This window comes from Hypomesus nipponensis, chromosome 11 (genome assembly GCF_054491055.1).
Source record: "Hypomesus nipponensis isolate SF chromosome 11, ASM5449105v1, whole genome shotgun sequence".
In the NCBI taxonomy this organism is placed as follows: Eukaryota; Metazoa; Chordata; class Actinopteri; order Osmeriformes; family Osmeridae; genus Hypomesus; species Hypomesus nipponensis.
In genome coordinates, this window is record NC_140371.1 from 2,273,979 (window position 1) to 2,297,500 (window position 23,522).

The 23,522-nt window shown below is 51.6% G+C and overlaps 1 protein-coding gene across 5 annotated transcripts in view; it reads right to left on the reverse strand.

The window, feature by feature from the left end:
- Positions 1-543: 543 nt before the first annotated feature.
- dst (dystonin) overlaps positions 544-23,522 on the reverse strand; it is a 136,184-nt gene continuing 113,205 nt past the window's right edge. For 4 of the 5 annotated variants that reach the window (XM_084709023.1, XM_084709026.1, XM_084709025.1 and 1 more), the window contains 23 exons: positions 22,257-22,385; positions 20,901-21,071; positions 18,068-18,223; positions 17,332-17,538; positions 16,441-16,560; positions 15,077-15,246; positions 13,250-13,409; positions 11,912-12,106; positions 11,637-11,765; positions 11,002-11,145; positions 10,185-10,373; positions 9,780-9,909; positions 8,956-9,119; positions 8,458-8,620; positions 7,867-8,021; positions 7,682-7,756; positions 7,470-7,487; positions 4,911-5,028; positions 4,448-4,558; positions 3,110-3,306; positions 2,652-2,765; positions 1,829-1,952; positions 544-1,702 (listed from right to left, as the gene is read on the reverse strand). In XM_084709023.1, coding sequence (XP_084565149.1) covers positions 1,446-1,702; positions 1,829-1,952; positions 2,652-2,765; positions 3,110-3,306; positions 4,448-4,558; positions 4,911-5,028; positions 7,470-7,487; positions 7,682-7,756; positions 7,867-8,021; positions 8,458-8,620; positions 8,956-9,119; positions 9,780-9,909; positions 10,185-10,373; positions 11,002-11,145; positions 11,637-11,765; positions 11,912-12,106; positions 13,250-13,409; positions 15,077-15,246; positions 16,441-16,560; positions 17,332-17,538; positions 18,068-18,223; positions 20,901-21,071; positions 22,257-22,385 — 3,396 coding nt within the window. In that variant the 3' untranslated portion in view covers positions 544-1,445. The remainder of the gene's footprint in view (positions 1,703-1,828; positions 1,953-2,651; positions 2,766-3,109; positions 3,307-4,447; positions 4,559-4,910; positions 5,029-7,469; positions 7,488-7,681; positions 7,757-7,866; positions 8,022-8,457; positions 8,621-8,955; positions 9,120-9,779; positions 9,910-10,184; positions 10,374-11,001; positions 11,146-11,636; positions 11,766-11,911; positions 12,107-13,249; positions 13,410-15,076; positions 15,247-16,440; positions 16,561-17,331; positions 17,539-18,067; positions 18,224-20,900; positions 21,072-22,256; positions 22,386-23,522) is intronic. The other variant, XM_084709027.1, reaches the window with a different exon arrangement.

Sequence of the window (23,522 nt, forward strand, 5' to 3'; positions counted from 1 at the left end):
TTTTCCTTCTAATGTAGAGAAGCGAGCGTTTTCCCAGGGAACTGGGTTGCTGAGAGAGAGATGCAGTATGTTGCAGCTAGGTACGAGGTGAACTGCAAACATTCCTGCTCAGGGCACCACAGGCACACAATGTCATTCTCCCTGAATCTATGAAGGGAAGTACGATATGCAGTAAAAGAAAGTCAAAAATCATATTAAATGTGTCGAATAACTTGATGAACTCATTATTTAAACCTGGAATTTCATATTTTACCTATCTATTTCATTTCAACATACAATGTAACAGTGTGCATTTGAAACACTAAACTTTCTGATGCTTCTTGACTCCTTATTTATCTATCTCTATTTGTCTCAGAATCCTTTGCCGCACACACACACACACACACGTGCACACACTCACTTACCCAAAGTCGAAACAAAATACAAACAGACATATACATTCAGGTCCAGATAAGATACCTGTACACACACACACTACCAAACAATACACACACACACATACTGTAACACAACTGCGTACTTGGCACAAAGAACAGTCTGGGCTGTGTTCATAGGAGCTTTCTGCAAGCAGATTTATTACAAAAAAAGTTACAGTAATCCTTTCCACTCCAGCAAAATGAACCAAACACTGACAGGGACGCTCTACAGAATGTCTACCAAAGACTGAGAGGGCTACTTGTCCAATCAATGGAGCACATCGCTGTCAGGTGACCCAAACTAAAGAGAAGTGCAGGTTTGCTAAGGAAGAACAGGAAGCCTAGAGTATAGTCAGTAGATTATAGTCAGGGGGTTTCTGCGTGAGCTCCAATAAAGAGTTGTAGGTTTTCTTTGACATGATTTGAGCAGTGTTTACTATGTTGAGTTTAGTATGTGGTGCATATTGCCCAGTTCAAGCATGACGGCAGTAGATACAGTATATCATCATTGCACTTTAAATAGATACGATAGTAAAGAGGACTCAGCCGTGAGTCAACATACAGACATTACTACAGTACATTCAGTAACTCTCAGAGCTGTCCAGACCAAACCTCACCATTCATTAGTGTGTAAAAAAAGGTTAGTTTCCCATACATTGTACAGTCTTCTCCATAGTATTTTTTTTCTCTTTTGTTCTTATGAACCTATCCAGGTTTGTCATCAACAAAATAAAATAAAATAATAATAATAGTAATTTTGACATTATTCACATGAAATTAAATACATTAAGACAAATACACAAGGCCAAAGGACATTCCATTCTCACGTCATATTAAACCATTTCTTCTCGCGGACATATTTTACATCTTCATAACACTTTTAAATAATAATAATAATCAGCACGTTAGCAGTCTCTAGTGTCCGTCTGTGTGTGTCTGGAACACGTCACTGCGTCCGCAGAGCGCCAACCCTTCCAGGCTTCCGTAGTTGAAGTTCTCAGACCGGGCTGTAGTTCCCTGACTTCCTGACTATCTCTTGGAGCTCTTGGCCAGTTTGCTGGGGGTCGTCTTCCTCTGTGGCGTGGGGATCTTGGAGGGCTTGCCCCCGTGTTGCCGGGAGGCGGAGCGGGGCGTGGCCCGGGAGGTGTCGCCCACCGTCTCTGACGTGTCGGAGCACACCGATTGGATGTCTGAGATGTCGAAGTCGGACGCGTCGCTCCCCCTCCTGCTGCTCCCTCGGCTGCCAGCCTTACTTCCTGGTCGGCTGTGCAGCTTCCTGTGGTCGCCTGAGGGACACAGACACGACGGTTTAGTTACAAGACTAAACGACAAGGAACATGCGTTCAGCTACTGGTGACGTGGCGAGTGGCCGGGCTGCGATGGTAGAGCCGTGGTCCAGCAGGCAGGCTCACCTAAGGCCTGCGCTCTGGCCTTCATCACAGCAGCGTTGATCAGGGAGCCCTCCTCACCCGACTGGAAGCTCTTGCCCGACAGGTAACCAGGGAGACGGAGCTTGCTGCCAGTTATGGGTGTGCTCTGAGGAACAGACGGGTTAGCGGTTACAGACGGATCCGTGGAAACGTCTCGACCTTGAGGCCGCGCCCTAACAGTCATCACCTTTCCCAGTTCAGACGTGAGCAGAAAACGTCACCAAAAGGAAAGTCCCACAAACAGAGCGATCAGGTGTGATCCCTGTCAGATTAGTAGACACCTTGTCGTGCGTTGTTTCCTGATAGCCCACAATCCAACCCAAAGTGCTGGAGAATGAGATCCATTCACCCCCAGGCACTTGAGTCGTAAAGGGTTAATACGTCAACACTAAGGTGAATCCTTAATGTGAGTGAGAGATTCCACATGCGACAGAGCAGAAAAGATCCCAGTGTTACAGTAGAGAACCAGTGCCAGACAGTTAGATGGTCAGCAGGAGAGTGAGACAGTTACCCAGTCAAAGAGTCAAGAGAGTGAGACAGTTACCCAGTCAAAGAGTCAAGAGAGTGAGACAGTTACCCAGTCGAAGAGTGACAGAGTGAGACAGACTCAAACCGCAGAGTGAGTACGAGTTAGTCCTTAAACACTTTGAATACAGAACCCCAACAGAAATCCATGTCAACAGTGCATCTGTTGGGGACACTGTCACTGATTTGGGTTGGGGGGTGCAGCGTGAGGCAGAGGTGGTTAGGCCAGGGTCACAGAGCTGTGTCACGCAGCAGTCAGTCAGTCAGTCAGTCACAATACCTCTGAAGACGAGCCTTGGCTGGCAAACGAGTCGGACGACTTAAGAGGCGTGGAGGGCTTGCTGTTTGCCAGCCAGGGTTTATCATAACTGCGGGTGTGCTTGTGTTGGGAGGTCTGAGGAGTAATGACACGTGGACACACACACAGGGTTCAGGTGAAGAAATCAAAAGGTTGCTACGGGAGGATGAGCAGGGGTCGAAAAACTCACCGCTCGGGTGAACTACGTCAAACTATGTCAGTCATGATAACATGGAAAGGGACTTGACAGGTCAAGGACAGACTATGATATGGCTGGGTTGGGATCGGTGCTAAGCATACATACAGCACACAGCGAGGAGTGTGCTATTTGTATGCTTCTCCGATGAAAGCGTGTGCTAAATGGATGGAAGGTAACGTGTATGATGCAGCATCCTCTGGGTTGGGACCCGGGACATCTGCGAGCGCGGCCCTCGTCCTACCTTGGGTGTGCTGGACTGAGGCTGCACTGGGATAGGCGGAGCCGGACAGCTGTGACTGGAGTTTGACCTATTGGGCGAGGCGGCCCGGGACGAGGGTCGCGACCTCCGACCCCGGTAGCGGAAGCTGGCCATGACCTGGGTGGTGCCTTCTGGGAGGATGAACTTCTCTCTCAGCTCCATGTTGGTCCTGCCTTTAGCTGTCGGAGAGAAGGTGCGACACACGGGTTAGACTGTCCTGCTGGGGTAAGACTTCTGCTTCCTGGACCCAGATTACACCTCCTCAGAGCTGAGAAGTTCTGGAAATTTCTAATCTCCGTTTGAGGTCTAATCTACAGCGTTATCTGCATCCAGGAAGTTTGCCTCGTATGAGAGATGATGACTAGGCGGTGATAAGAGAGGATTGTGATTGGTGAGATGGAGCTCAGACATTTCAGAGTAGAAAAGACCATCTGAAATGAAAACAGGTTGTTGGTGATTTTGTTTACAATTTAGGATTGTAATACTCGTGAAAACATGGGGATGGCACGACACCATGCAGTTTGACACACACACAAATACACACACACACACACACACACACACACACAGCGGCTCTCACTGGAAACACAGGAAAAGCCCTGTTAGTAGCTTCAGTTCAACTATCTAACCCGAACTCATACCAGCAAATGCCTTTATTTAGACTACAATGTTCCCAATTGCCTCACTCTGTCCAAATAAAACAAGCAAGACAAAAATATAGATTTCCGCTAACAAAACTGATAAAATACCGAAGTCTTGTTTGTGTTCATTTGCCTACTGGGAACACAACTGTTGGCATCCCATGCTATCAGGCGAGACAGTGTGAGAGAGAGAGCGAGAGAGAGAGAGAGAGAGAGAGAGAGAGAGAGAGAGAGAGAGAGAGAGAGAGAGAGAGAGAGAGAGAGAGAGAGAAAGAGAGAGAGAGAGACAGAGAGAGAGAGGCAGACACAGGCCTGGAGAGAGATAGAGAGATGGAGAGAGAGAGAGAGAGAGAGAGAGAGAGAGAGAGAGAGAGAGAGAGAGAGAGATGGAGAGAGAGAGAGAGAGAGAGAGAGAGAGAGAGAGAGAGAGAGAGTGAGAGAGAGAGAGAGAGAGAGGCAGACATGTAGGGACTGTGCTGAAGTAGCTAGCTAAGTAGCAAAGTAGCTGGTTGAGAGTGATTGCGACAGCAGGTGAACCAAGAGAAACCACAGCATGCACAATGCCCACACAGGGCTGGGTGGCAGGGGAGTGCGAGTGGGGAACACGCCATTCCCTTTGAGGCGCACACTCACACACATGAAAACACGCGCACACACACGGAGATGCAGACGCACATACCACTGGGTTCATGGAGCAAGGTGAGAAAGTGTGAGATTTGCCAACCTAGAGGAGACTGAGTAATTGAGGAGTTTGATTCCGAGCGTAACATTTTACTCCCGTGGTGATGCACTGGAGAGAAACCACACAGGATTGTCGTCATCACAGAGGAGGAAGCAGGAGGGTCAGCAGAAAACAGACATACATAGACAGGAAATACATACACGGGAAATAGAAATACATGGACAGGAACTATATATACAGAGACAAAAAATAGAACAGCACAAAACAGGTCCCAGAGTTCAGAACCCACAAGGAAGCAAGACAACAGGATCGCGTTGGCAACACACACACACACGCACGCACGCAAACACACACTCTCCTCTTGGAAAACTGAAGACATGTTTGTCGTGTTGCAGAATGCTACTCATGGCGGTCTGGACGGCCTGTCAATCAGTCGGTGGCCCCCCTGCCCCCCCCTCACCTCGGCACGGATCATTCTTCACCAGGAACTCGTCCAGGGCCATCCAGCCTCCGCCCACCCGCACCATCACCGTGCTCCGCAGGATCCGGACCAGGCGGAGCTGCTGGGAGTCTCCGAACTGCAGGGGGGAAGGGGGGGGGGGGGGAGGGGCAGGGGGGAGGCGGGGGCAGAATCAGGACAGGCGCGCGGGCTACACCACCGCTGGTCGACGCTGAGCAACACAGGAGGAAACCAGATGCTGGGATGTGCTGATGGTTAAATGTCTGTATGTTTTTGTATTTATGTGGAAGTGATATAACAACTGGGCAGTGTTTTTCGGAGAATAAACTTGCGGCAAAACAATTTGTTTTTTTCTGGGAGTAAACTGGTTTTGTTTCGGTGTTGCTCAGCTAAACCAACAGATTGTGACAAAACAACAACAACTACATTGACGTTTCATTCTCAAAACAACAAATATGGAGGTCAATCCAACTGGTTAGTCCTTCTCCCAATCAGAAGGTGTGCTCATGCATCTGAGCACTGGCTCAGCCAATAAGGGTGCGATCGGTAGAGAAAGTGTCATTTGATTTAATTATTAAGTGTGTTGCCTTTTCCACAAACCCTTAGTGGTCAGACAAGTCTGCCTGCTGCTAAAAGCTTGTGGAGAAGGATTCCGGTAAATCATGTCAGGTTACAGAAGCACATGATCTGCAACTTCATCCGTCACAGAGAAATGCAGTGTATTCATTTACCTCCAGTACCAGGAAGTGATGTCATTTCAATGTGTTTTGTCCTATAATACAACACACGCACACACACAGTCATGACAGTGAACCAAGCACTGCAGTGTGACGTCTCCACCTCCAGAGGACGCTCTAGTACAGCGTTTGGACTCCTAACATGGAGATCCTGGGAGAATGTGCTTCCTGACACACCCAAACAGCAGACGGCGGGTTCTTCAAGGCAGTGTATGTCAGCATGAACACAGCTTTACACTGAGCGTGTGTGCCGTGCTTCACATGAAGGCCGGGGCATCTTAGCGAGCCAGGTGCAGAGCCTGTCAGCCAGTTGGATTGGGCCGTGGTATGAACAACACAACACTCACGACACACATCACGACAATGGCGACAAACAACATGCCTCCGGTCAGATACGATGCTTCTACGTTGTAGCACAGTCAAACCAGACAGAACAACACACACACACACACACAGACTGACAGACAGACAGACAGACAGACAGCAGGCTCCTGCACACCATCACAAGTGAGCAGGTGCACATTCTAGCACTATGGACCAATCAGCATACAGTACTTTTAAAGGATGCATTGACAGGGATGCGGAACCAAGGCAGCTGAGCTCCAATGAGACACTTAGAAACAGCATGGGGATGGGGCTTATCTTCTCACTAGCCAATCACAGTGTAACACTTAAACATGACGTCACATCGACACTCCAGTAGCTGGGTGCCTCCAGATCAAGCTCACGTTAATCCAAACTTTCCAACTAGATGATTCCCGTAATGAACAAATGCCACTGGGTGAATTGTGATCAAGTACATTTAAAAAGTGATGAATTTAGAAAATAATAAAGTAAAGAAAATTCATAAAATAAGAAGAATAATCTTGAGGTAAAGGAGTCATAACTATTTACCAGAATACAGCCTTCCAAAACGGCAACGTGTAGATGAGGGGTAAGGTTCTGACTGTCCCTGTTTGCTATATTGTCATCCGTCACTAAGGAGTCATGTAAGCAGTGTACCTGACCAAACTGTCAAAAGAATGGGTTCAGTAGATATGGAGCAAAGCAATACAAAACGGTGCATAGGACACAGTAACCAAAGCAGGCTTCCCCACTATGCCCCTGGTCATCCGTCTATGTTTCCCCATCATGTCCCACAGCCACATTTGATCCTCTTTGATAAAAGCAGGTGACCCAGTATGACTTATGAATCCTGGATAGCAACATGCACTGTTCCACGGCATTTTTAAAACAAAAGTTGAAAACTAGAACCACAGGCTGGATGACTACAAGCGCTAAGTACATCCTGACATTAACAGATGGCCCGGCTTGAAAAAACAAGGTTAATTAATAATGTTATGTTGAACCAAAGACATATCAGCCATAGTTGAGTGGAGTCATTCCTTCCTCATACTGCCATGGTGAAGCAGTGAACAAGCACACAAAAAGCGTTATACTCCAAACGGCCCGACAGGTGAATTAATGCACGCGCACCCATACAGTAAACATACTGGAATGACACTGAGGGTATTAAAACCCAATTCCTTTGAAACTCAAAAGCAGATTAGTTCATTGTTCAGTGTGTTCTAGTCAGAGACCAAGTGTTAACCGGGGAATCCCCGTAGTTAAGTGTAGACCCAGAAGGATCTAGAATAATTCTTCTGTGCTCTGGGAATTCTACTTCTGAGTTCCAGGCTGATAGACTCAGCCGTGGCTGTGGTCAGAGACAGGGTTACTAAACACACAAGACTGATCATGTTAGAGGAGGGCTGTTCTAAGACACCAGGTTGGATTCGGACAACAACCAGACCAGAGAAGAAAGGACGAGGTTTATATGTACCTGGTTTCCGAGGTAGAACTGGTAGAGACGGAGGTAAGAACAAAGAGAAAGCACACGTTAGTCCCTTTGTCCTCGTCTGCGAGGCACAGCTCTTGAGCCAAATCATGACATTTTGAAACGTGTTTACCACAGCTAGATGTCATGCCTTAAGGACGTCATGAAACAGTAGAGTCAAGACAACCTAGGGAGGACCTAGGGAGATTTAAACGTACCCGATATTTGTTGGCACCAATTTGCTCAACCTGGAATCGTTTAGGACATTTGCATTTTGCTACTTGACGTGTCACCTGGAATAATAACAATGACAACAATGACACAAAATGAGCAATATGTTCCTTTGGTAAGCATGGTTTGTTGACGTGTGGAGCACCAGTATTCAAGGAGAGCTCTCACTGACCTCGTCTTCAATCTTGTCTGCGTCGGTCAAAGGTTTGTAGGCGTCTTTGTTTGGGTGCAGAGCAGCCACAAACTCATAATAGTCGATGTAGCCGTCTCCGTCACGGTCAAAGATGTCCGCCACCGCACTCATCTCCAGGCGGCTGGTAGGGAATTCTGGGAAATGGAGTACAACACAGTAATGATCTCACTGGATGAGTGGATGCCCTCTAAAATACCCACTATCCTACATTACACTCACTGCTAGTGTCCCCTGTCACCTGTGCTGTGACAGAGTGACTGGTAGTGTCCCCTGTCACCTGTGCTGTGACAGAGTGACTGGTAGTGTCCCCTGTCACCTGTGCTGTGACATAGTGACTGGTAGTGTCCCCTGTCACCTGTGCTGTGACAGAGTGACTGGTAGTGTCCCCTGTCACCTGTGCTGTGACATAGTGACTGGTAGTGTCCCCTGTCACCTGTGCTGTGACATAGTGACTGCTAGTGTCCCCTGTCACCTGTGCTGTGACATAGTGACTGGTAGTGTCCCCTGTCACCTGTGCTGTGACATAGTGACTGGTAGTGTCCCCTGTCACCTGTGCTGTGACATACTCACTGGATGAGAGGATGCCCTCTATGAACTCCTGCCTGGTGACCTTGCCGTCCTGGTCCTTGTCAATGCGCCTGAAGAAGTCCATGACCCGGGACTTCTTGTGGTTCATCCAGCGCATGTAGCGCTTACGCCACACGTCAAAGTCAAAGTTGGCAAACTCTTTCAACTGGAACACAAACACAGAGGATCAGAGGCAGGGAGACGCTTCACTCTGGGAATAACCAACACTATCTGGTAAGACGTTGACAAGGTTTGAAAAAGCTTAGTCTATTAATGGTCTGTAGGCACTAAGATCATTTTCACAGTGATACCCTGACCAGGTGTTGCATATTACCGTAGAAAATCCAACTCACAGTATGTTTTATAATGTGTCTGTGTGTCCTTTGAGGATTACCAAAGTGTGTAAACTTCCTGGTGTGTGTACTGTTGTTTGTGTATACTTCCTGGTGCGTGTGTAAACTTCCTGATGCGTGTGTAAACTTCCTGGTGTGTGTGCACTACCTCCTCCAGGCGGTCCAGGGCGTCGTTGAGTTTCCTCCGCCGGTCCAGCGCCAGGAGCCACACCTGCTGCCACCTGCTGACCAGGAGGTTAACCTGCGGGTTCTTGGTCTCAATGGGGGGCTGGGTGGCAGACTGGTACAGGGCCTGGGTAGGGGAGCGCTTTCCTGTGGATGGCACAACCAGCACTCTGTTGAACACTGTCCACTTCCAGAAAACAGGCTCACAGGAAAGCGGTCTTAAAGTAGACATATGCTCTTGCGGGGTCAAAACAAGAACAGATTTGGCTGTATCTATAAAGACAAAGACTCAGGTATGAGATGTAAAAGATGTCTGTTTCTGCAAGAAGGAATGACTGAATGAATGAATCCAAGTTGAAAGTTGGCAGTAGAGACCTCTGCTGAAAAGATACTGTATATTGTTATCGCTACACTTACTGAGAGAAAATCCTATTAAAGTCTTGCTTAGTCATGTTCCTCCATTGTAACTCTGTACAGAGAACAGATGTGATGTCATGTATGATGTCACCAGCGATGTTGTTGATGCCTCCCAGACAGAGAGGAACAGGAAGCTGACTCATCACATCCCAGCACCTCGTTATCCCGAGCTCAGCTCAAGGCCTGGGTCAAGTCATACCGGAGGTGCGTTTGATTCATGTCAAAATGAGCACTCTGCCAGAGTGTCATTGGTGGGTAGTTAAATGCAGCCGGCATAGCAGCCAAAATAGAACCAATCTTTGTTCAATCCTGCTCTACTACCCCTGAGGTTTACCCATCCCCAGAATAGACTACAACTGGAGTTGAAAGGGTTTGAGAATGGTTCCATACTTGCGGTTTTTCCTTTCTCCAGGACGGGGATGTGGGACTGGCCCTGGCCCTGGGGCTCTGATTTCCTCTTGTGGGTCTTGGTGATCTTGTCCACGTCGGGCTGCTTCTGGGTCATCTCCTCCATGAAGGTCTGCAGGAAGACAGGCAGGCCCAGGGATGAGACTCAGGACAGGGAGGCCCAGGGGGGAGACTCCCACCGCAGGACACTGGTCTGACCCAAAGACCCCCTCCCTCCCTCCCTCCCTCCCTCCCTCCCTCCCTCCCTCCCTCCCTCCCTCCCTCCCTCCCTCCCTCCCTCCCTCCCTCCCTCCCTCCCTCCCTCCCTCCCTCCCTCCCTCCCTCACTCCCTCCCTCCCTCCCTCCCTCCCTCACCTCCCTCCCTCCCTCCCTCCCTCCCTCCCTCACCTGGTGCTGGGCGATGAGGGCCTTGACCTGCTCTATCTCCTGGGGCAGTGGCTCAGTGTCCAGGAGCTCCAGGCTGCTGTGGGCCCACTGCAGCCAGGCCAGCAGGCCCTCCAGGAGCTCCTGCACGGTGCGCAGCTCCGACAGAGCCCCCGCCATGCGCTGCTGGTGCTGCCTGGCCCACGCCTGCACCTGCACGCCGCAACCACACGACCACCACAACCACAATCAACAATCAACAGCATCCACATCGACAACAATCCACAACATCCACATGTTCATCATCATCATCATCATCATCATCCTCAACACCATCGTCATCATTGTCGTCAACAACAACAACGTCAATAACGACAACATCATCATGAACGACCACCACAACGACAACATCATCGACGTGAGACGCAACAGTTCCTACGCGTGGAGTGAGGGGTAGGTTTGATACATGCACACACACTCTCACACACACGCTCTCACACACACACTCTCTCACACACACACACTCTCACACACACACACACACACACTCTCACACACACATACACTCTCTCACACACACACACACTCTCACACACACACTCTCACACACACACACACTCTCACACACACACTCTCACACACACTCTCACACACACACTCTCACACGCACACACTCTCTCACACACACTCTCACACACACTCTCACACACACTCTCACACACACTCTCACACACACACTCTCACACACACACACACACACACTCTCTCACACACGCGCTCACGCATACACTCCTCCCCAGGCTGACACGTGCAGCAGACAGCCATGTGACGGCCAGCTGACCTCTTCGAAGCGTGCTTTGATGATGGTGTTCCAGTGCTTGATGGTGGTGATGGAGTCTGGGTGACAGATGCTCAAGATGGCTTCCCCCATGCTGGTGGCTTTGTTCAGCTCGGCTGCCTTCTCCTCTTGCTTCTTCATGAAGTCCTGTTGACACACACACACAAATTGCTTGTTAGCACATGAACATTCACAAGGAACAACGTGTATTCAAGAATCAGCTTCGGCTGCCAGCTTGTCCTTTCTCTCCAAGTTCAACTGGAAATAAATCACATCGATGATGAATAATTAACAAACAACCCTGAGAAGCCACATCCAATGCTATGAGATCATTCCTGTTATGTAGAAGCTGGCATGGCATCTCGAGTCAGCGCGTCGAGACCATGTATGGTGGGCCTCAGTCTTCTGGCACACGCGACTGGCGTGTGCGTGTCAGAGGAGGCTGCGCTCTGATTGGCTCCTCTGTATGACCTCACCACAGTGGAATGCCAAGCAGGTACACGACACGCCAGGTGTGGAGGGTCGCGGAGAGCGGACGTCTGGCGGAACTGAGCTGTTTGCTCACAGTTAGCGATGTTAGCGTAGCTCAACTAGCTGCCGTTGGTTAGTTAGTGTGGCTTTTGTTGTCGTGGACTTGCCTTGTGCTGTTCTATCAGAACACACAGCGCCTCTTCGTCGTCGGGCAGGCTGCCGTGGAAACGCAGGCCCTGCTCTGCCTCGGCCAGCCACTCCAGCAGGATGTGAACCGTGGAGTGGAACTCCTCCGCCTGGAGACACAAACACACACACACACGTAAGTAGCGCGGTCAGGCTTGGATTCAGAACGGTACTCGAGTTCCATACATGTGCGCACTCACGCACACACGCTCACACACACTCACACACACACACAGGTTGTGGCTGCGGGGCATACCTGCGAGAGGGCCTGCTCCAGTCGCTTCTGCTTGGACACGGACAGGGAGCACACGGTGTCCCAGCGAGTGCTCAGCTCCCTCATCTGCACCTTGACCCAGGCGGCGTCGTCGTGGCTGCCGTCCACCAGGTCCCTGGCCGAGCGCTTCAGGGCCTGCACGCTGCCTGTCCTCTTCCCCAGCTCCTTCTGGAACACCTGGAGACACAGGCAGGGACACACTCAGGGATACGCCACACACACACACGCACCAAACCATGGTCTCTGCCCTGCACAGCTAACACTCTCTCTGTCTTGTTCTCTCTCTGTCTGTCACACACACACGCACACACACCAAACCATGGTGTCTGCCCTGCACAGCTAACACTCTCTCTGTCTTGTTCTCTCTCTGTCTGTCACACACACACGCACACACACCAAACCATGGTCTCTGCTTTGCACAGCTAACTCTCTCTCTCTGTGTTACTGCCACACGCCGTGTTCTGAGTCCACAGCTTAGTAAGAACCCAGAACAGGAAGACCTCACAGCTGATGCATGCTGCATGCATTATGTCATGAGGTTCATCTCAGAGAAACCCAGTCCTCCTGCTCCATCCCCTCCACCAGGCCTGCTTAACTCCTACTCAGAAATCCCTCATCATCACTGCTGGTTGCTGATTGGACCTGACAGGGTTGCAGCCCCCTGCCAGAACACCTCTGCCCTCTCATCATGACATCACCAGCTATCAGGGGTAAGTAAGAGCTGAAAACATGGAGAGAGAGAGAGAGAGAGAGAAATAGAAAGACAGAAAGAGTGAGACAGAGAGAGAGAGAGAGAGAGAAAGACAGAGAGAAAGAGAGAGAGAGAGGGGGGGGGGGGGGGGTGGATTCAGATTTCTCGCCCAGCTCAGTCTTCCTGGGCCCTGCTGCCTAATGTCTCCTCTAATTCAACACAGCGTTTTGTCACGTCACACCGTTTCCTACAAGCGCCCCAGGGAGGGCAGATGAATCACGTCTGTCACTGACTCCCACTGGTCTCTCCGCCTGGAGGGAGGGAGACGAGCAGAGGAAACATGAACATGCGGAGCCAGGTCTAGCTCTGTGTGTTCAAGCTGCTCTCTGCTACAGGGGCAGCTCTGTGGTCAGCTTGTCGTTCTTTATCAGGGTGAAGTGGCCGTGGTCCTGGTTACCTTGTGGTTGTTTTGAGGTTAAAAGACCCATGGTCCTGGTTACCTTGTGGTTGTTTTGAGGTTAAAAGACCCATGGTCCTGGTTACCTTGTGGTTGTTTTGAGGTTAAAAGACCCATGGTCCTGGTTACCTTGTGGTTGTTTTGAGGTTAAAAGACCCATGGTCCTGCTCACCTTGTGGTTGTCCATGAGGTTGAGGACGAGGTCGATGTCTCCGTGGACTGGCTGGTCGTCGGCCAGCTGTGGCTCCACCTTGTACAGCCAGTCTATGAGCGCCTGCAGGGCCTCTGTGAACTGGCCCGAGAACAGCAGTGCCTCCTCCAGCTTGTTCTGTCTGGAAGAGCACGTGCAGTTAGCACCCAGAGAGAGCACGCGCAGTTAGCACCCAGAGAGAGCACACTCAGTTAGCACCCAGAGAGAGCACGCGCAGTTAGCACCCAGAGAGAGCACGCGCAGTTAGCACCCAGAGAGAGCACGCGCAGTTAGCACCCAGAGAGAGCACGCTCAGTTAGCACCCAGAGAGAGCACGCGCAGTTAGCACCCAGAGAGAGCACGCTCAGTTAGCACCCAGAGAGAGCACGCTCAGTTAGCACCCAGAGAGAGCACACGCAGTTAGCACCCAGAGAGAGCACGCGCAGTTAGCACCCAGAGAGAGCACGCGCAGTTAGCACCCAGAGAGAGCACGCGCAGTTAGCACCCAGACCTGCTGCCGATCACTCTCAGTCTGGGCATGAAGACGCCTTCGTTACCAGGGCAAAAAGTGGTTACGCGCAATAACGGAATAGCGTTGACATAACGTGAAACCACACCAGCAATGTCAATGTCCCTGTGTACTGTATAAGGCAGGGGGTCGAATCCTGGTCCTCAGGGGCCACTGTCTTGTATGTTCTAGATGTTTCTCTGATCCAACACAAATGAATGATCGTTATCAGGCTTCTGCTGAGCTTGATCATGATCCATTCATCTGAATCAGGTGTGTTGGAGCTAAACATACAGGACAGCGGGCACTGAAGACCAGACAGGATGTGACACCGCTGGTATAATGGCTACTAAACCCAACTCAGATCCTGGAGAGCTCTAATCAGCTGATGTCATAGGCCCGTCCCAGTCTGGGAGTGAGTGTGTCTGAGAGGCAGGAGAAGCAGCATGTTTCATATCATCACAACATGTCCAAGTGGTATTAGCGTCCTTGCAGACACTTTTACACCAAACGCCATCTTGGTCGATGGCTCACAACATCTGGATACTTGTTCCACCTCCGAATTTCAGAGTGATTTATCAACTTCAGAGTGACTAACGTCCGGGTGTTTTGCAAACTTTTGAGTGCCGGGCTGAAAATAATAACGCGGTAACTACGCACACGCATTTATCCAATCAGCACAGCAGAGGGGGGATTTGAACCTGAGACCATCCTGATCTGCAGTCAAATTATTTACCACAGAGCTACACAACCTGTTTTCATGACTTCAGAGTGTTTGACTAACTTGAATTACTGACATCTGAGTGACGTGACTAATATTTAAGGGGATTTCCTACGTTTTGAGATAAGGGACTCGATTTGGAGTGATTCAATCACGTGTGAACGATCCTTAATGTCTGAGTGATGTGCGAAGATTTGAGTGACAAGCTTTCGAGTGACTGCGTCCGTTTCGAGTGACTGACTAGCGTTTGTGTCCTGCTAACTCCTGAGTGTGTTTCTAACTCCTGGGAGCCCGATGACCTCCAGGTAACGACCCCCCTCCCTCCCCCTTCCCCCTCCCTCCTCCCTCCCCCCTCCTCCCTCCTCCCTCCCCCCTCCCCCCTCCCCCCTCCCCCCTCCTCCCTCCTCCCTCCCCCCTCCCCCCTCCCCCCTCCCTCCCCCCTCCCTCCCCCCTCCCCCTCCCCCCTCCCCCCTCCCCCCTCCCCCCTCCCCCCTCCCCCCTTCCTCCCTCCCCCTCCCCCCTCCCCCCTTCCTCCCTCCTCCCTCCCCCTCCCCCCTCCCTGCAGCAGTCCAGGACCTACCTCTCCACAGACTTGCCACAGACTGTGTCCCACTTGTCTCTGAGCTCGCTCAGCGTGTCGTCCAGCCTCTGCCGGTCGTCCTGCAGCGATGTCTTGTCCTTCAGGGCGCGGCCCGTCCGGCTGGTCGTGTCGTACACCGAGTGTTTGCTGCCCAGAGCCTTCTGGAACTCCTACAGGGGGAGGGGGGAACAGTCAGGACTCCTTCCTGTCATGCAGGGTACACTGGGAGATGTAGGCCCTGTTCAGCTTCACACTCGGTCGACAGAACGACTCGATCATGAAAATAACAGTCCTTCATATGTCTGAAAGCGGCACATCACAGCTGCTCGGCCTGTATCGCTCTGAGCAACTCAACCATGACCGTCTACCGAACACACAGATGAGCACCGGCTGTCGTCTCCAGTCCTGTAGGAGGGTGGGAAACGGACGCTGGGCCAGAGGTTTGGCTTGTCCTGATTATCTCTGGGTCTCCCCTCTGGCGTGCTTCCCTACAGATGTAACCCTGTTACAGATGTAACCCTGTTACAGATGTGACCAAAGACAAGGGGGTCCACCCTGTCCCACCCCTACCCAACCCACCCACCCCTAACCCGAGGATAAGAAGTATCTACAATCAGGGGTGTCCCTAATACAATCTGTACATCCAAAGATTACGCGAGGATTAGCATAAGCCTCCTTGCACATACCAAACCAAGAGCAGCACCAGCTAGCAGGTTGACCCAGCTACGCTAACGTCAACACCATGCTAACGTCAACACCACACTAACCTCAACACCACATTAACGTCAACACCACGCTAACCTCAACACCACATTAACGTCAACACCACGCTAACGTCAACACCACGCTAACGTCAACACCACACTAACCTCAACACCACATTAACGTCAACACCACGCTAACGTCAACACCACGCTAACGTCAACACCACGCTAACGTCAACACCACGCTAACGTCAACACCACACTAACGTCAACACCACACTAACGTCAACACCCGTACACTGGAGATACAGCTCTCTCTGCTTACCTCTCTCTCTCTCTCTCTCTCTCTCTCTCTCTCTCTCTCTCTCTCTCTCTCTCTCTCTCTCTCTCTCTCTCTCTCTCTATGTCTCTCTCTCTGCTTACCTCTCTCTTTCTTCTTTCTCTCTCTCTCTGCTTACCCCTCTCTCTCTCTCTCTCTCTCTCTCTCTCTTTCTCTCTCTCTCTCTCTCTCTCTCTCTCTCTGCTTACCTCTCTCTCACTCTCGCTCTCTCTCTTCTTACCTCTATGTCTCTCTCTCTCTCTGTTTCCCTCTCTGCATCACCCTCTTCTTCTCCCCCCTCTCTGACTGTGTCTCTCACTCAGAGTGTCATGACCTCTGACCTTGTGCTGGACCAGCTGTGTCTTGATCTTGTCTGGGTCGTTGGCTATTTCCAGTTCAGAGTCCAGAGCTTTCTCCGACTCATCCAGCCATTCCATCAGCTTGTTCCAGGTCTCATGGAACTGGAGGTGAGGGAGGAAGGGGAAGAAAGATAGAGAGAAATGAAAGAGAGAGGGAGAGAATGACAAAGAGACATTGCGGGGAAAAAAAGAGACAGAAAACAAAGAGAGAGGGAGGGATAGAGTGAGAAAGAGAGAAAGAAGGAAAACGAGAAAGAGAGAGAAAAAAAGACAAAACAAAGAGAGAGAGAAAAAAAAGACAAAGACAAGTAAATTAGTTTTCAGTTTCAAGTTCCGGGCATGATATCATATTTCACATGACTGATTGTGTTCTGTCAGACGAGCGTGGGAGATGGCCGGGGAGAGTGATTGTGCTCGTACTAATGAAAGGCTCCAGGACTCCCTCCAGCCCCGCCTGGCTGGGTTCCCCCCTGCTGTGGAACCATAATAAACACTTCAACACAGCCAGGCGGGGGTTGTCCCGGCCCGCAGGGCTGCACTGGTGTCCTGGCTGAACCTGAAGCTGACCCTGAGGCTGAGGCTCCTGGGGATCCTGCAGGCGCTGTTCACCCCCTCTATCAGCCTGGGGACTGGGGAGTGACACTGCAGAGCAGGCCACTGGACACCACACAAACACAGCTGTCTACTGAGCTGGGGGCTTGGTACTAGACTGTCTGTGGTACTAGACTGTCTGTGTGTGGTACTAGACTGTCTGTGTGTGGTACTAGACTGTGTCTTGTACTACTGTAGACTGTCTGTCTGGTCCTACACTGGACTGTGTCTGGCTGTGTCTGTCTGTGTGTGTGTGTTTGCACCCCGTCCCCCCCTGCCCACCTGCTTGGCCCTCTTCCTGGCGTCGTCCAGGAGACGGCCTCTCTCCACAGACCTCTGCAGCAGCTTCTCCCAGCGGCCCTGCACGCTGAGCAGCAGGTTCCTGATCAGGACCACGTCCTGCTTCTGGCTGAAGTACTTCAGGTGAGTCCCAGTCTTGTCCAGCTCCATGATCTGATCTCTGTGGGAGTTCACCTCAGTGACAAACACCTGAGACACACGGACACACACACACACCATCACACACACACACCAACACACACACACACACACACCATCACACACACACACCAACACACACACAATCACAAACACACACACGACCACACACAATCACAAACACACACACACGACCACACACACACGACCAAACACACACACACAATCACAATCACGCAATCACACACATGAACACACACGATTACACAAAATCACACACAAACGATCACACACATAATCAAACACACACACACAAGCACGCAATCACACACATGACCACACACACACATACAATCACACACAGGACCACACACACAATCACACACACACATACAATTGCACACACACCAATCCCACACAATCACAGCGAGCAAGGACAAGGGTTATAATAGGAACCACAAAGGCTGAAAATGACACACATTAGCCTAACAGATGTCAACACACCCACACACACTTTGGACTAAAATGACACACACGCCAGACAGATGTTGACCCCCCCCCCCCACACACACACACACACCTTGTGCTCGTCGATCTGGAACATGATGGTCTCCAGGATGAGAGAGGCAGGAGAGGCCATGGTTAGGATCTGCTCTGACTGAGTCAGCCAGTTTATGAAGTCCTGCAGGTTGTCATGGAAATCTGTGGCCAGACCCAAGGCTTCCTCCAGTTTCACCTACAGAGAGAAGGAGGAGGAGGGGGAGGAGTTAGAGGGACAGAAAGAAGGAGGAGGAGGGGGAGGAGTTAGAGGAACAGAAAGAAGGAGGAGGAGGGGGAGGAGTTAGAGGAACAGAAAGAAGGAGGAGGAGGGGGAGGAGTTAGAGGGACAGAGAGAAGGAGGAGGAGGGGGAGGAGTTAGAGGAACAGAAAGAAGGAGGAGGAGGGGGAGGAGTTAGAGGGACAGAGAGAAGGAGGAGGAGGGGGAGGAGTTAGAGGGACAGAGAGAAGGAGGAGGAGGGGGAGGAGTTAGAGGAACAGAAAGAAGGAGGAGGAGGGGGAGGAGTTAGAGGAACAGAAAGAAGGAGGAGGAGGGGGAGGAGTTAGAGGGACAGAGAGAAGGAGGAGGAGGGGGAGGAGTTAGAGGGACAGAAAGAAGGAGGAGGAGGGGGAGGAGTTAGAGGGACAGAGAGAAGGAGGAGGAGGGGGAGGAGTTAGAGGGACAGAGAGAAGGAGGAGGAGGGGGAGGAGTTAGAGGGACAGAGAGAAGGAGGAGGAGGGGGAGGAGTTAGAGGAACAGAAAGAAAGACAGTGAAGAAAGAGATGAGCACTCTTCTTTCTCTCTTTCTCTCACACACACACACACACACACACACAGATACTCCAGTATCATGAGGTAATGGCTGCAGGCGGTTAGTGTGACCAGCAGGAAGAGCAGAGCTCTGAGTCTGTATCGTCCAGGTGTGAAGATAGAGACCCCAGCGCCTGATCTAACCCAGGCTGCACGGCTGGGGTCTGAGGACCACAGGAAACACCTCCAGACCTGCGGGAGGTGTCACGTCCCCTCCTCGCGTCCCCTCCTCGCGTCCCCTCCTCGCGTCCCCTCCTCGCGTCCCCTCCTCGCGTCCCCTCCTCGCGTCCCCTCCTCGCGTGCCCTCCTCGCGTCCCCTCCTCGCGTCCCCTCCTCGCGTCCCCTCCTCGCGTGCCCTCCTCGCGTCCCCTCCTCGCGTCCCCTCCTCGCGTCCCCTCCTCGCGTCCCCTCCTCGCCTCCCCTCCTCGCGTCCCCTCCTCGCGTCCCCTCCTCGCGTGCCCTCCTCACATCCCCTCCTCACGTCCCGCCCTCACGTCCCCTCCTCACGTCCCCTCCTCACGTCCCGCCCTCACGTCCCCTCCTCACGTCCCCTCCTCGCGTCCCCTCCTCACGTCCCGCCCTCACGTCCCCTCCTCACGTCCCCTCCTCGCGTCCCCTCCTCACGTCCCGCCCTCACGTCCCCTCCTCACGTCCCCTCCTCGCGTGCCCTCCTCACATCCCCTCCTCACGTCCCGCCCTCACGTCCCCTCCTCACGTCCCCTCCTCACATCCCCTCCTCACGTCCCCTCCTCACGTCCCCTCCTCACGTCCCGCCCTCACGTCCCCTCCTCACGTCCCCTCCTCGCGTCCCCTCCTCACGTCCCGCCCTCACGTCCCCTCCTCACGTCCCCTCCTCGCGTCCCCTCCTCACGTCCCGCCCTCACTTCCCCTCCTCACGTCCCCTCCTCGCGTCCCCTCCTCACGTCCCGCCCTCACGTCCCCTCCTCACGTCCCGCCCTCACGTCCCCTCCTCACGTCCCCTCCTCACGTCCCCTCCTCGCGTCCCCTCCAACAGCCCTGGCTCTTGCTGAGGGCCACTGGAACGACTGAGATGCAGTAGAGTACAGTACTGTAGAGTACAGTACAGTAGAGTACAGTACAGTAGAGTACAGTACTGTAGAGTACAGTACAGTAGAGTACAGTACTGTAGAGTACAGTACTGTAGAGTACAGTACAGTAGAGTACAGTACTGTAGAGTACAGTAGAGTACAGTACTGTAGAGTACAATACAGTAGAGTACAGTACTGTAGAGTACTCTACAGTACTGTAGAGTACAGTACAGTAGAGTACAGTACTGTAGAGTACAGTACTGTAGAGTACAGTACAGTAGAGTACAGTACTGTAGAGTACAGTACAGTAGAGTACAGTACTGTAGAGTACAGTACTGTAGAGTACAGTACAGTAGAGTACAGTACTGTAGAGTACAGTAGAGTACAGTACTGTAGAGTACAATACAGTAGAGTACAGTACTGTAGAGTACTCTACAGTACAGTAGAGTACAGTACTGTAGAGTACAGTACAGTAGAGTACAGTACTGTAGAGTACAGTACTGTAGAGTACAGTAGAGAAGAGTAAAGTCGAGTTGTAGTAGAGTAGAGTAATGTGGTGTATTGTAGACTAGAGTATAAAGTGATGAGTGTGGCTGGAGTTTGAACTACCTTCTAATCCGGTCCAACACACTGCAGCATCTGTTCATGTCATCTGCCCCGGCTGAACGGCTGATCCCTGTTCCTCGCTGACTCACACGCTAGTGTGGGACTAGTGTCAGGAACACACACTACTGTGTGACCACTTCCTGTGTCATGACCTAATCAGTGTGACTGGTCTAATCCACTCAGTGTAGCTCTGTCAGTACCAACACACCGACTGAGAAGTCATGGAGGCCTCTTATAATTATACAAGCTTTTAGAATCCTGAAATCATTCGTAAATTGTTCCCCAGAACCTTCCCCCAGAAGACTGTGTCTGTTTGTCTCTTTTTTTCACCGTGAACGTTGTGACAGAGGCCAGGTGGCAAAAACCCCACGGAGAACCTAGACCCCTCCCCCACACCGCCTCCAGCTCACCTTCCTGTCGGCCACCTTGACGTGGACGCCGTCCCAGCGCTCCTCCAGGCCGGCCAGGTGGGACTCGGTGCTGCCGTCCTGCCCCGAGGGGCTGGAGGTGAGCAGCTGGGCGCCCCGGGCCTTCAGCTCCCGGTACAGCGGCTCCTTAGCATCCAGGGCCGAGCACAGCTCCTGCACACACACCGGGGGACCAAGCAGGAACACGCTCGGTTTCAGACTGGTTACCCAGGAGTCTCTGCTGTCGCTACGGTGATACGCTCTACCTGGGTGGCACCCTACAGTTACAAACTAAGCTCATCAAATACGCTCATCAACGATTTTACAGGTGTGGTACCTGTAGAATCTTTGATGAGCCCATCTTAGAAACAATGGCTGATCTTATCAAGCTGCTCAGGGTTTCACTTGATAAGGCTGCCTAAATGAAAATGCTCTCTTTAAATGAACAGGGCTATTCCAACAGGATAGAACAACCACATCAATGACAATTATATATACAATGTGCCCTAACTGACTAATGTTAGATGAATGAGCGTGTTCTGATTGTAGTCACCAGTTTGAGTGATCACGTAGGTCACTGATTTAAAGGCTTGCTTTTGGGAGAACATGGTAAGAAAAACAAGCCCAAAAATGGAGAAGGAATGAGAGCAGGCATTCATTCACACAGCCAAGTCCTAACTTGCCTTTTCTCTTTCTTTCTTTTTCTCTTTATTTCTTTCTTTCTCATTTCCTTTCTCTTTCTTTCTCTTTCTCTACCTTTCGCTCTAGTTTTTGTCTCTCTGTCTCTCTCTAATCAATGCGAATCTTTTGTTTACCCTGGGGTTCTTCTCAGTGGAATTTCTGAGGGGGAACCCTCAACAACAGCAGTCAGAACCTCGTTGTCACAGGACAGCCACAACAACTACGACACAGACACAAGCCAACACAACCTTCCCCCTGAACACAAAGCCAGCGTTTATCCCCTCCAGGCCCGTCCAGCTTCAGCGAGGGGCTTCCACAGGGGAGACGCAGGGCTCAGAGTGGGATTCTTCTGCTGTGTCATTTCATTTTCACCCTTCAGATGACGACCAGACACACTGCAAACCAGGCAGCCATCTGCTGCAAGGCCTTTCACACACACACACACACACACACTCAAGTCCGTACCAAGGCCTTTCACACACACACACACACCCACATCCACACACACTCGCCTCCGTTCTAGGGCCTTTCACACACACACACCCACGCATAAACACACCCACACACCCATACACACACACACTCGACTCCATATCAAGGCTTTTCACACACACACACACACCCACACACACCCCCACACACCATCCCCAGCATGGCCTTTCACTGGGGGCTACGTACCAGATGGGCGTGGAGCTGCTGGCGGGCCGTGTCTGGGAGCCCCCCCACAGCCTTGGACGCCCCCAGCTGACGCTCCATGTCTTTCAGCCAGTGCTGCATGTCTTCGATCTCGCCATGGAAACCCTGGGCCTGCAACACAGCCCAGCTGGAGTCACAACAAAGGCCTCAGTCTCCATTGTACACGACGTGAGGGTGAAGAGCAGCGCTCGACTGAGCTGAGCCACTCAGTCATTCAGCAGCGTTCAGAGAGAGAGGGGGGTCAGTCTGGGGCGAGGGGTATCAGAGGGAGGGAGTTAGGCTAATTAGGCTTGGTTAAGTGGTATTGTTTAATTGTGTGAAGGAAGCCTTGATTTTGGTCGGTTATTGTGTTTTTTTGTTGTTGTTGCAGGGTTTTTTTTTTTTCTCGTGAAAACTATGCGGCAGCCAACTTCAAATTGTAACATTCCGATGTTTCTGTAAAATAATCTTAACAGAGCACTGCAGGGTTACTGGGATGTGGGAGAACACATTTTTGGAGAACACAGGATTATATTTGGCAAACTTCTCTCCACCACAACCTCGTCCAAACCTCTGACACTTTTATAGATCTTCACTTGGATAAATTGTACTTCGTATTCATGAAGCAAAACTCAACTGCTGGCAATAACGCTGTCCAGAAAGTTTCAGGCCGGATAACAACCCTTTCAAAATGATTTGAATCATATTGCATGTAAAACACTTGTTGTTCAGATCAAAGCGTTCCACTAAATGTCAAAGTTATTGTTAGTGGCAGCAGGAGAGGAGGAGGAGATGGAGGGGGAGGAGGAATGAGGGAGTAGAGGTGAGAGGGTGGAGGGTAGGGGGAGGGGTGAGGGAGTAGAGGTGAGAGGGTGGAGGGTAGGGGGAGGGGTGAGGGAGTAGAGGTGAGAGGGTGGAGGGTAGGGGGAGGGGTGAGGGAGTAGAGGTGAGAGGGTGGAGGGTAGGGGGAGGGGTGAGGGAGTAGAGGTGAGAGGGTGGAGGGTAGGGGGAGGGGTGAGGGAGGAACTGGCACCTGAACTCCCCCTCCTCTGTAATCTGTCTGATTTAGATGTTCTACATTCTTCTCCTGCTGCTGGGGAGAGAACAGACCTCCGCCTGGGTTAGTGAGACCAGGAGACAGGCTCTGCTGGACTGGGGGGAGGGGGCAGGAGGGGGGGGGAGGGGGCAGGAAGGCAGGCCGGGAGAGGGAGGAGGGGGGCTGGCAGGAAAGGGGCTGGGGTGGGGTCTGGGGGAGGAAGGGGAGAGTGA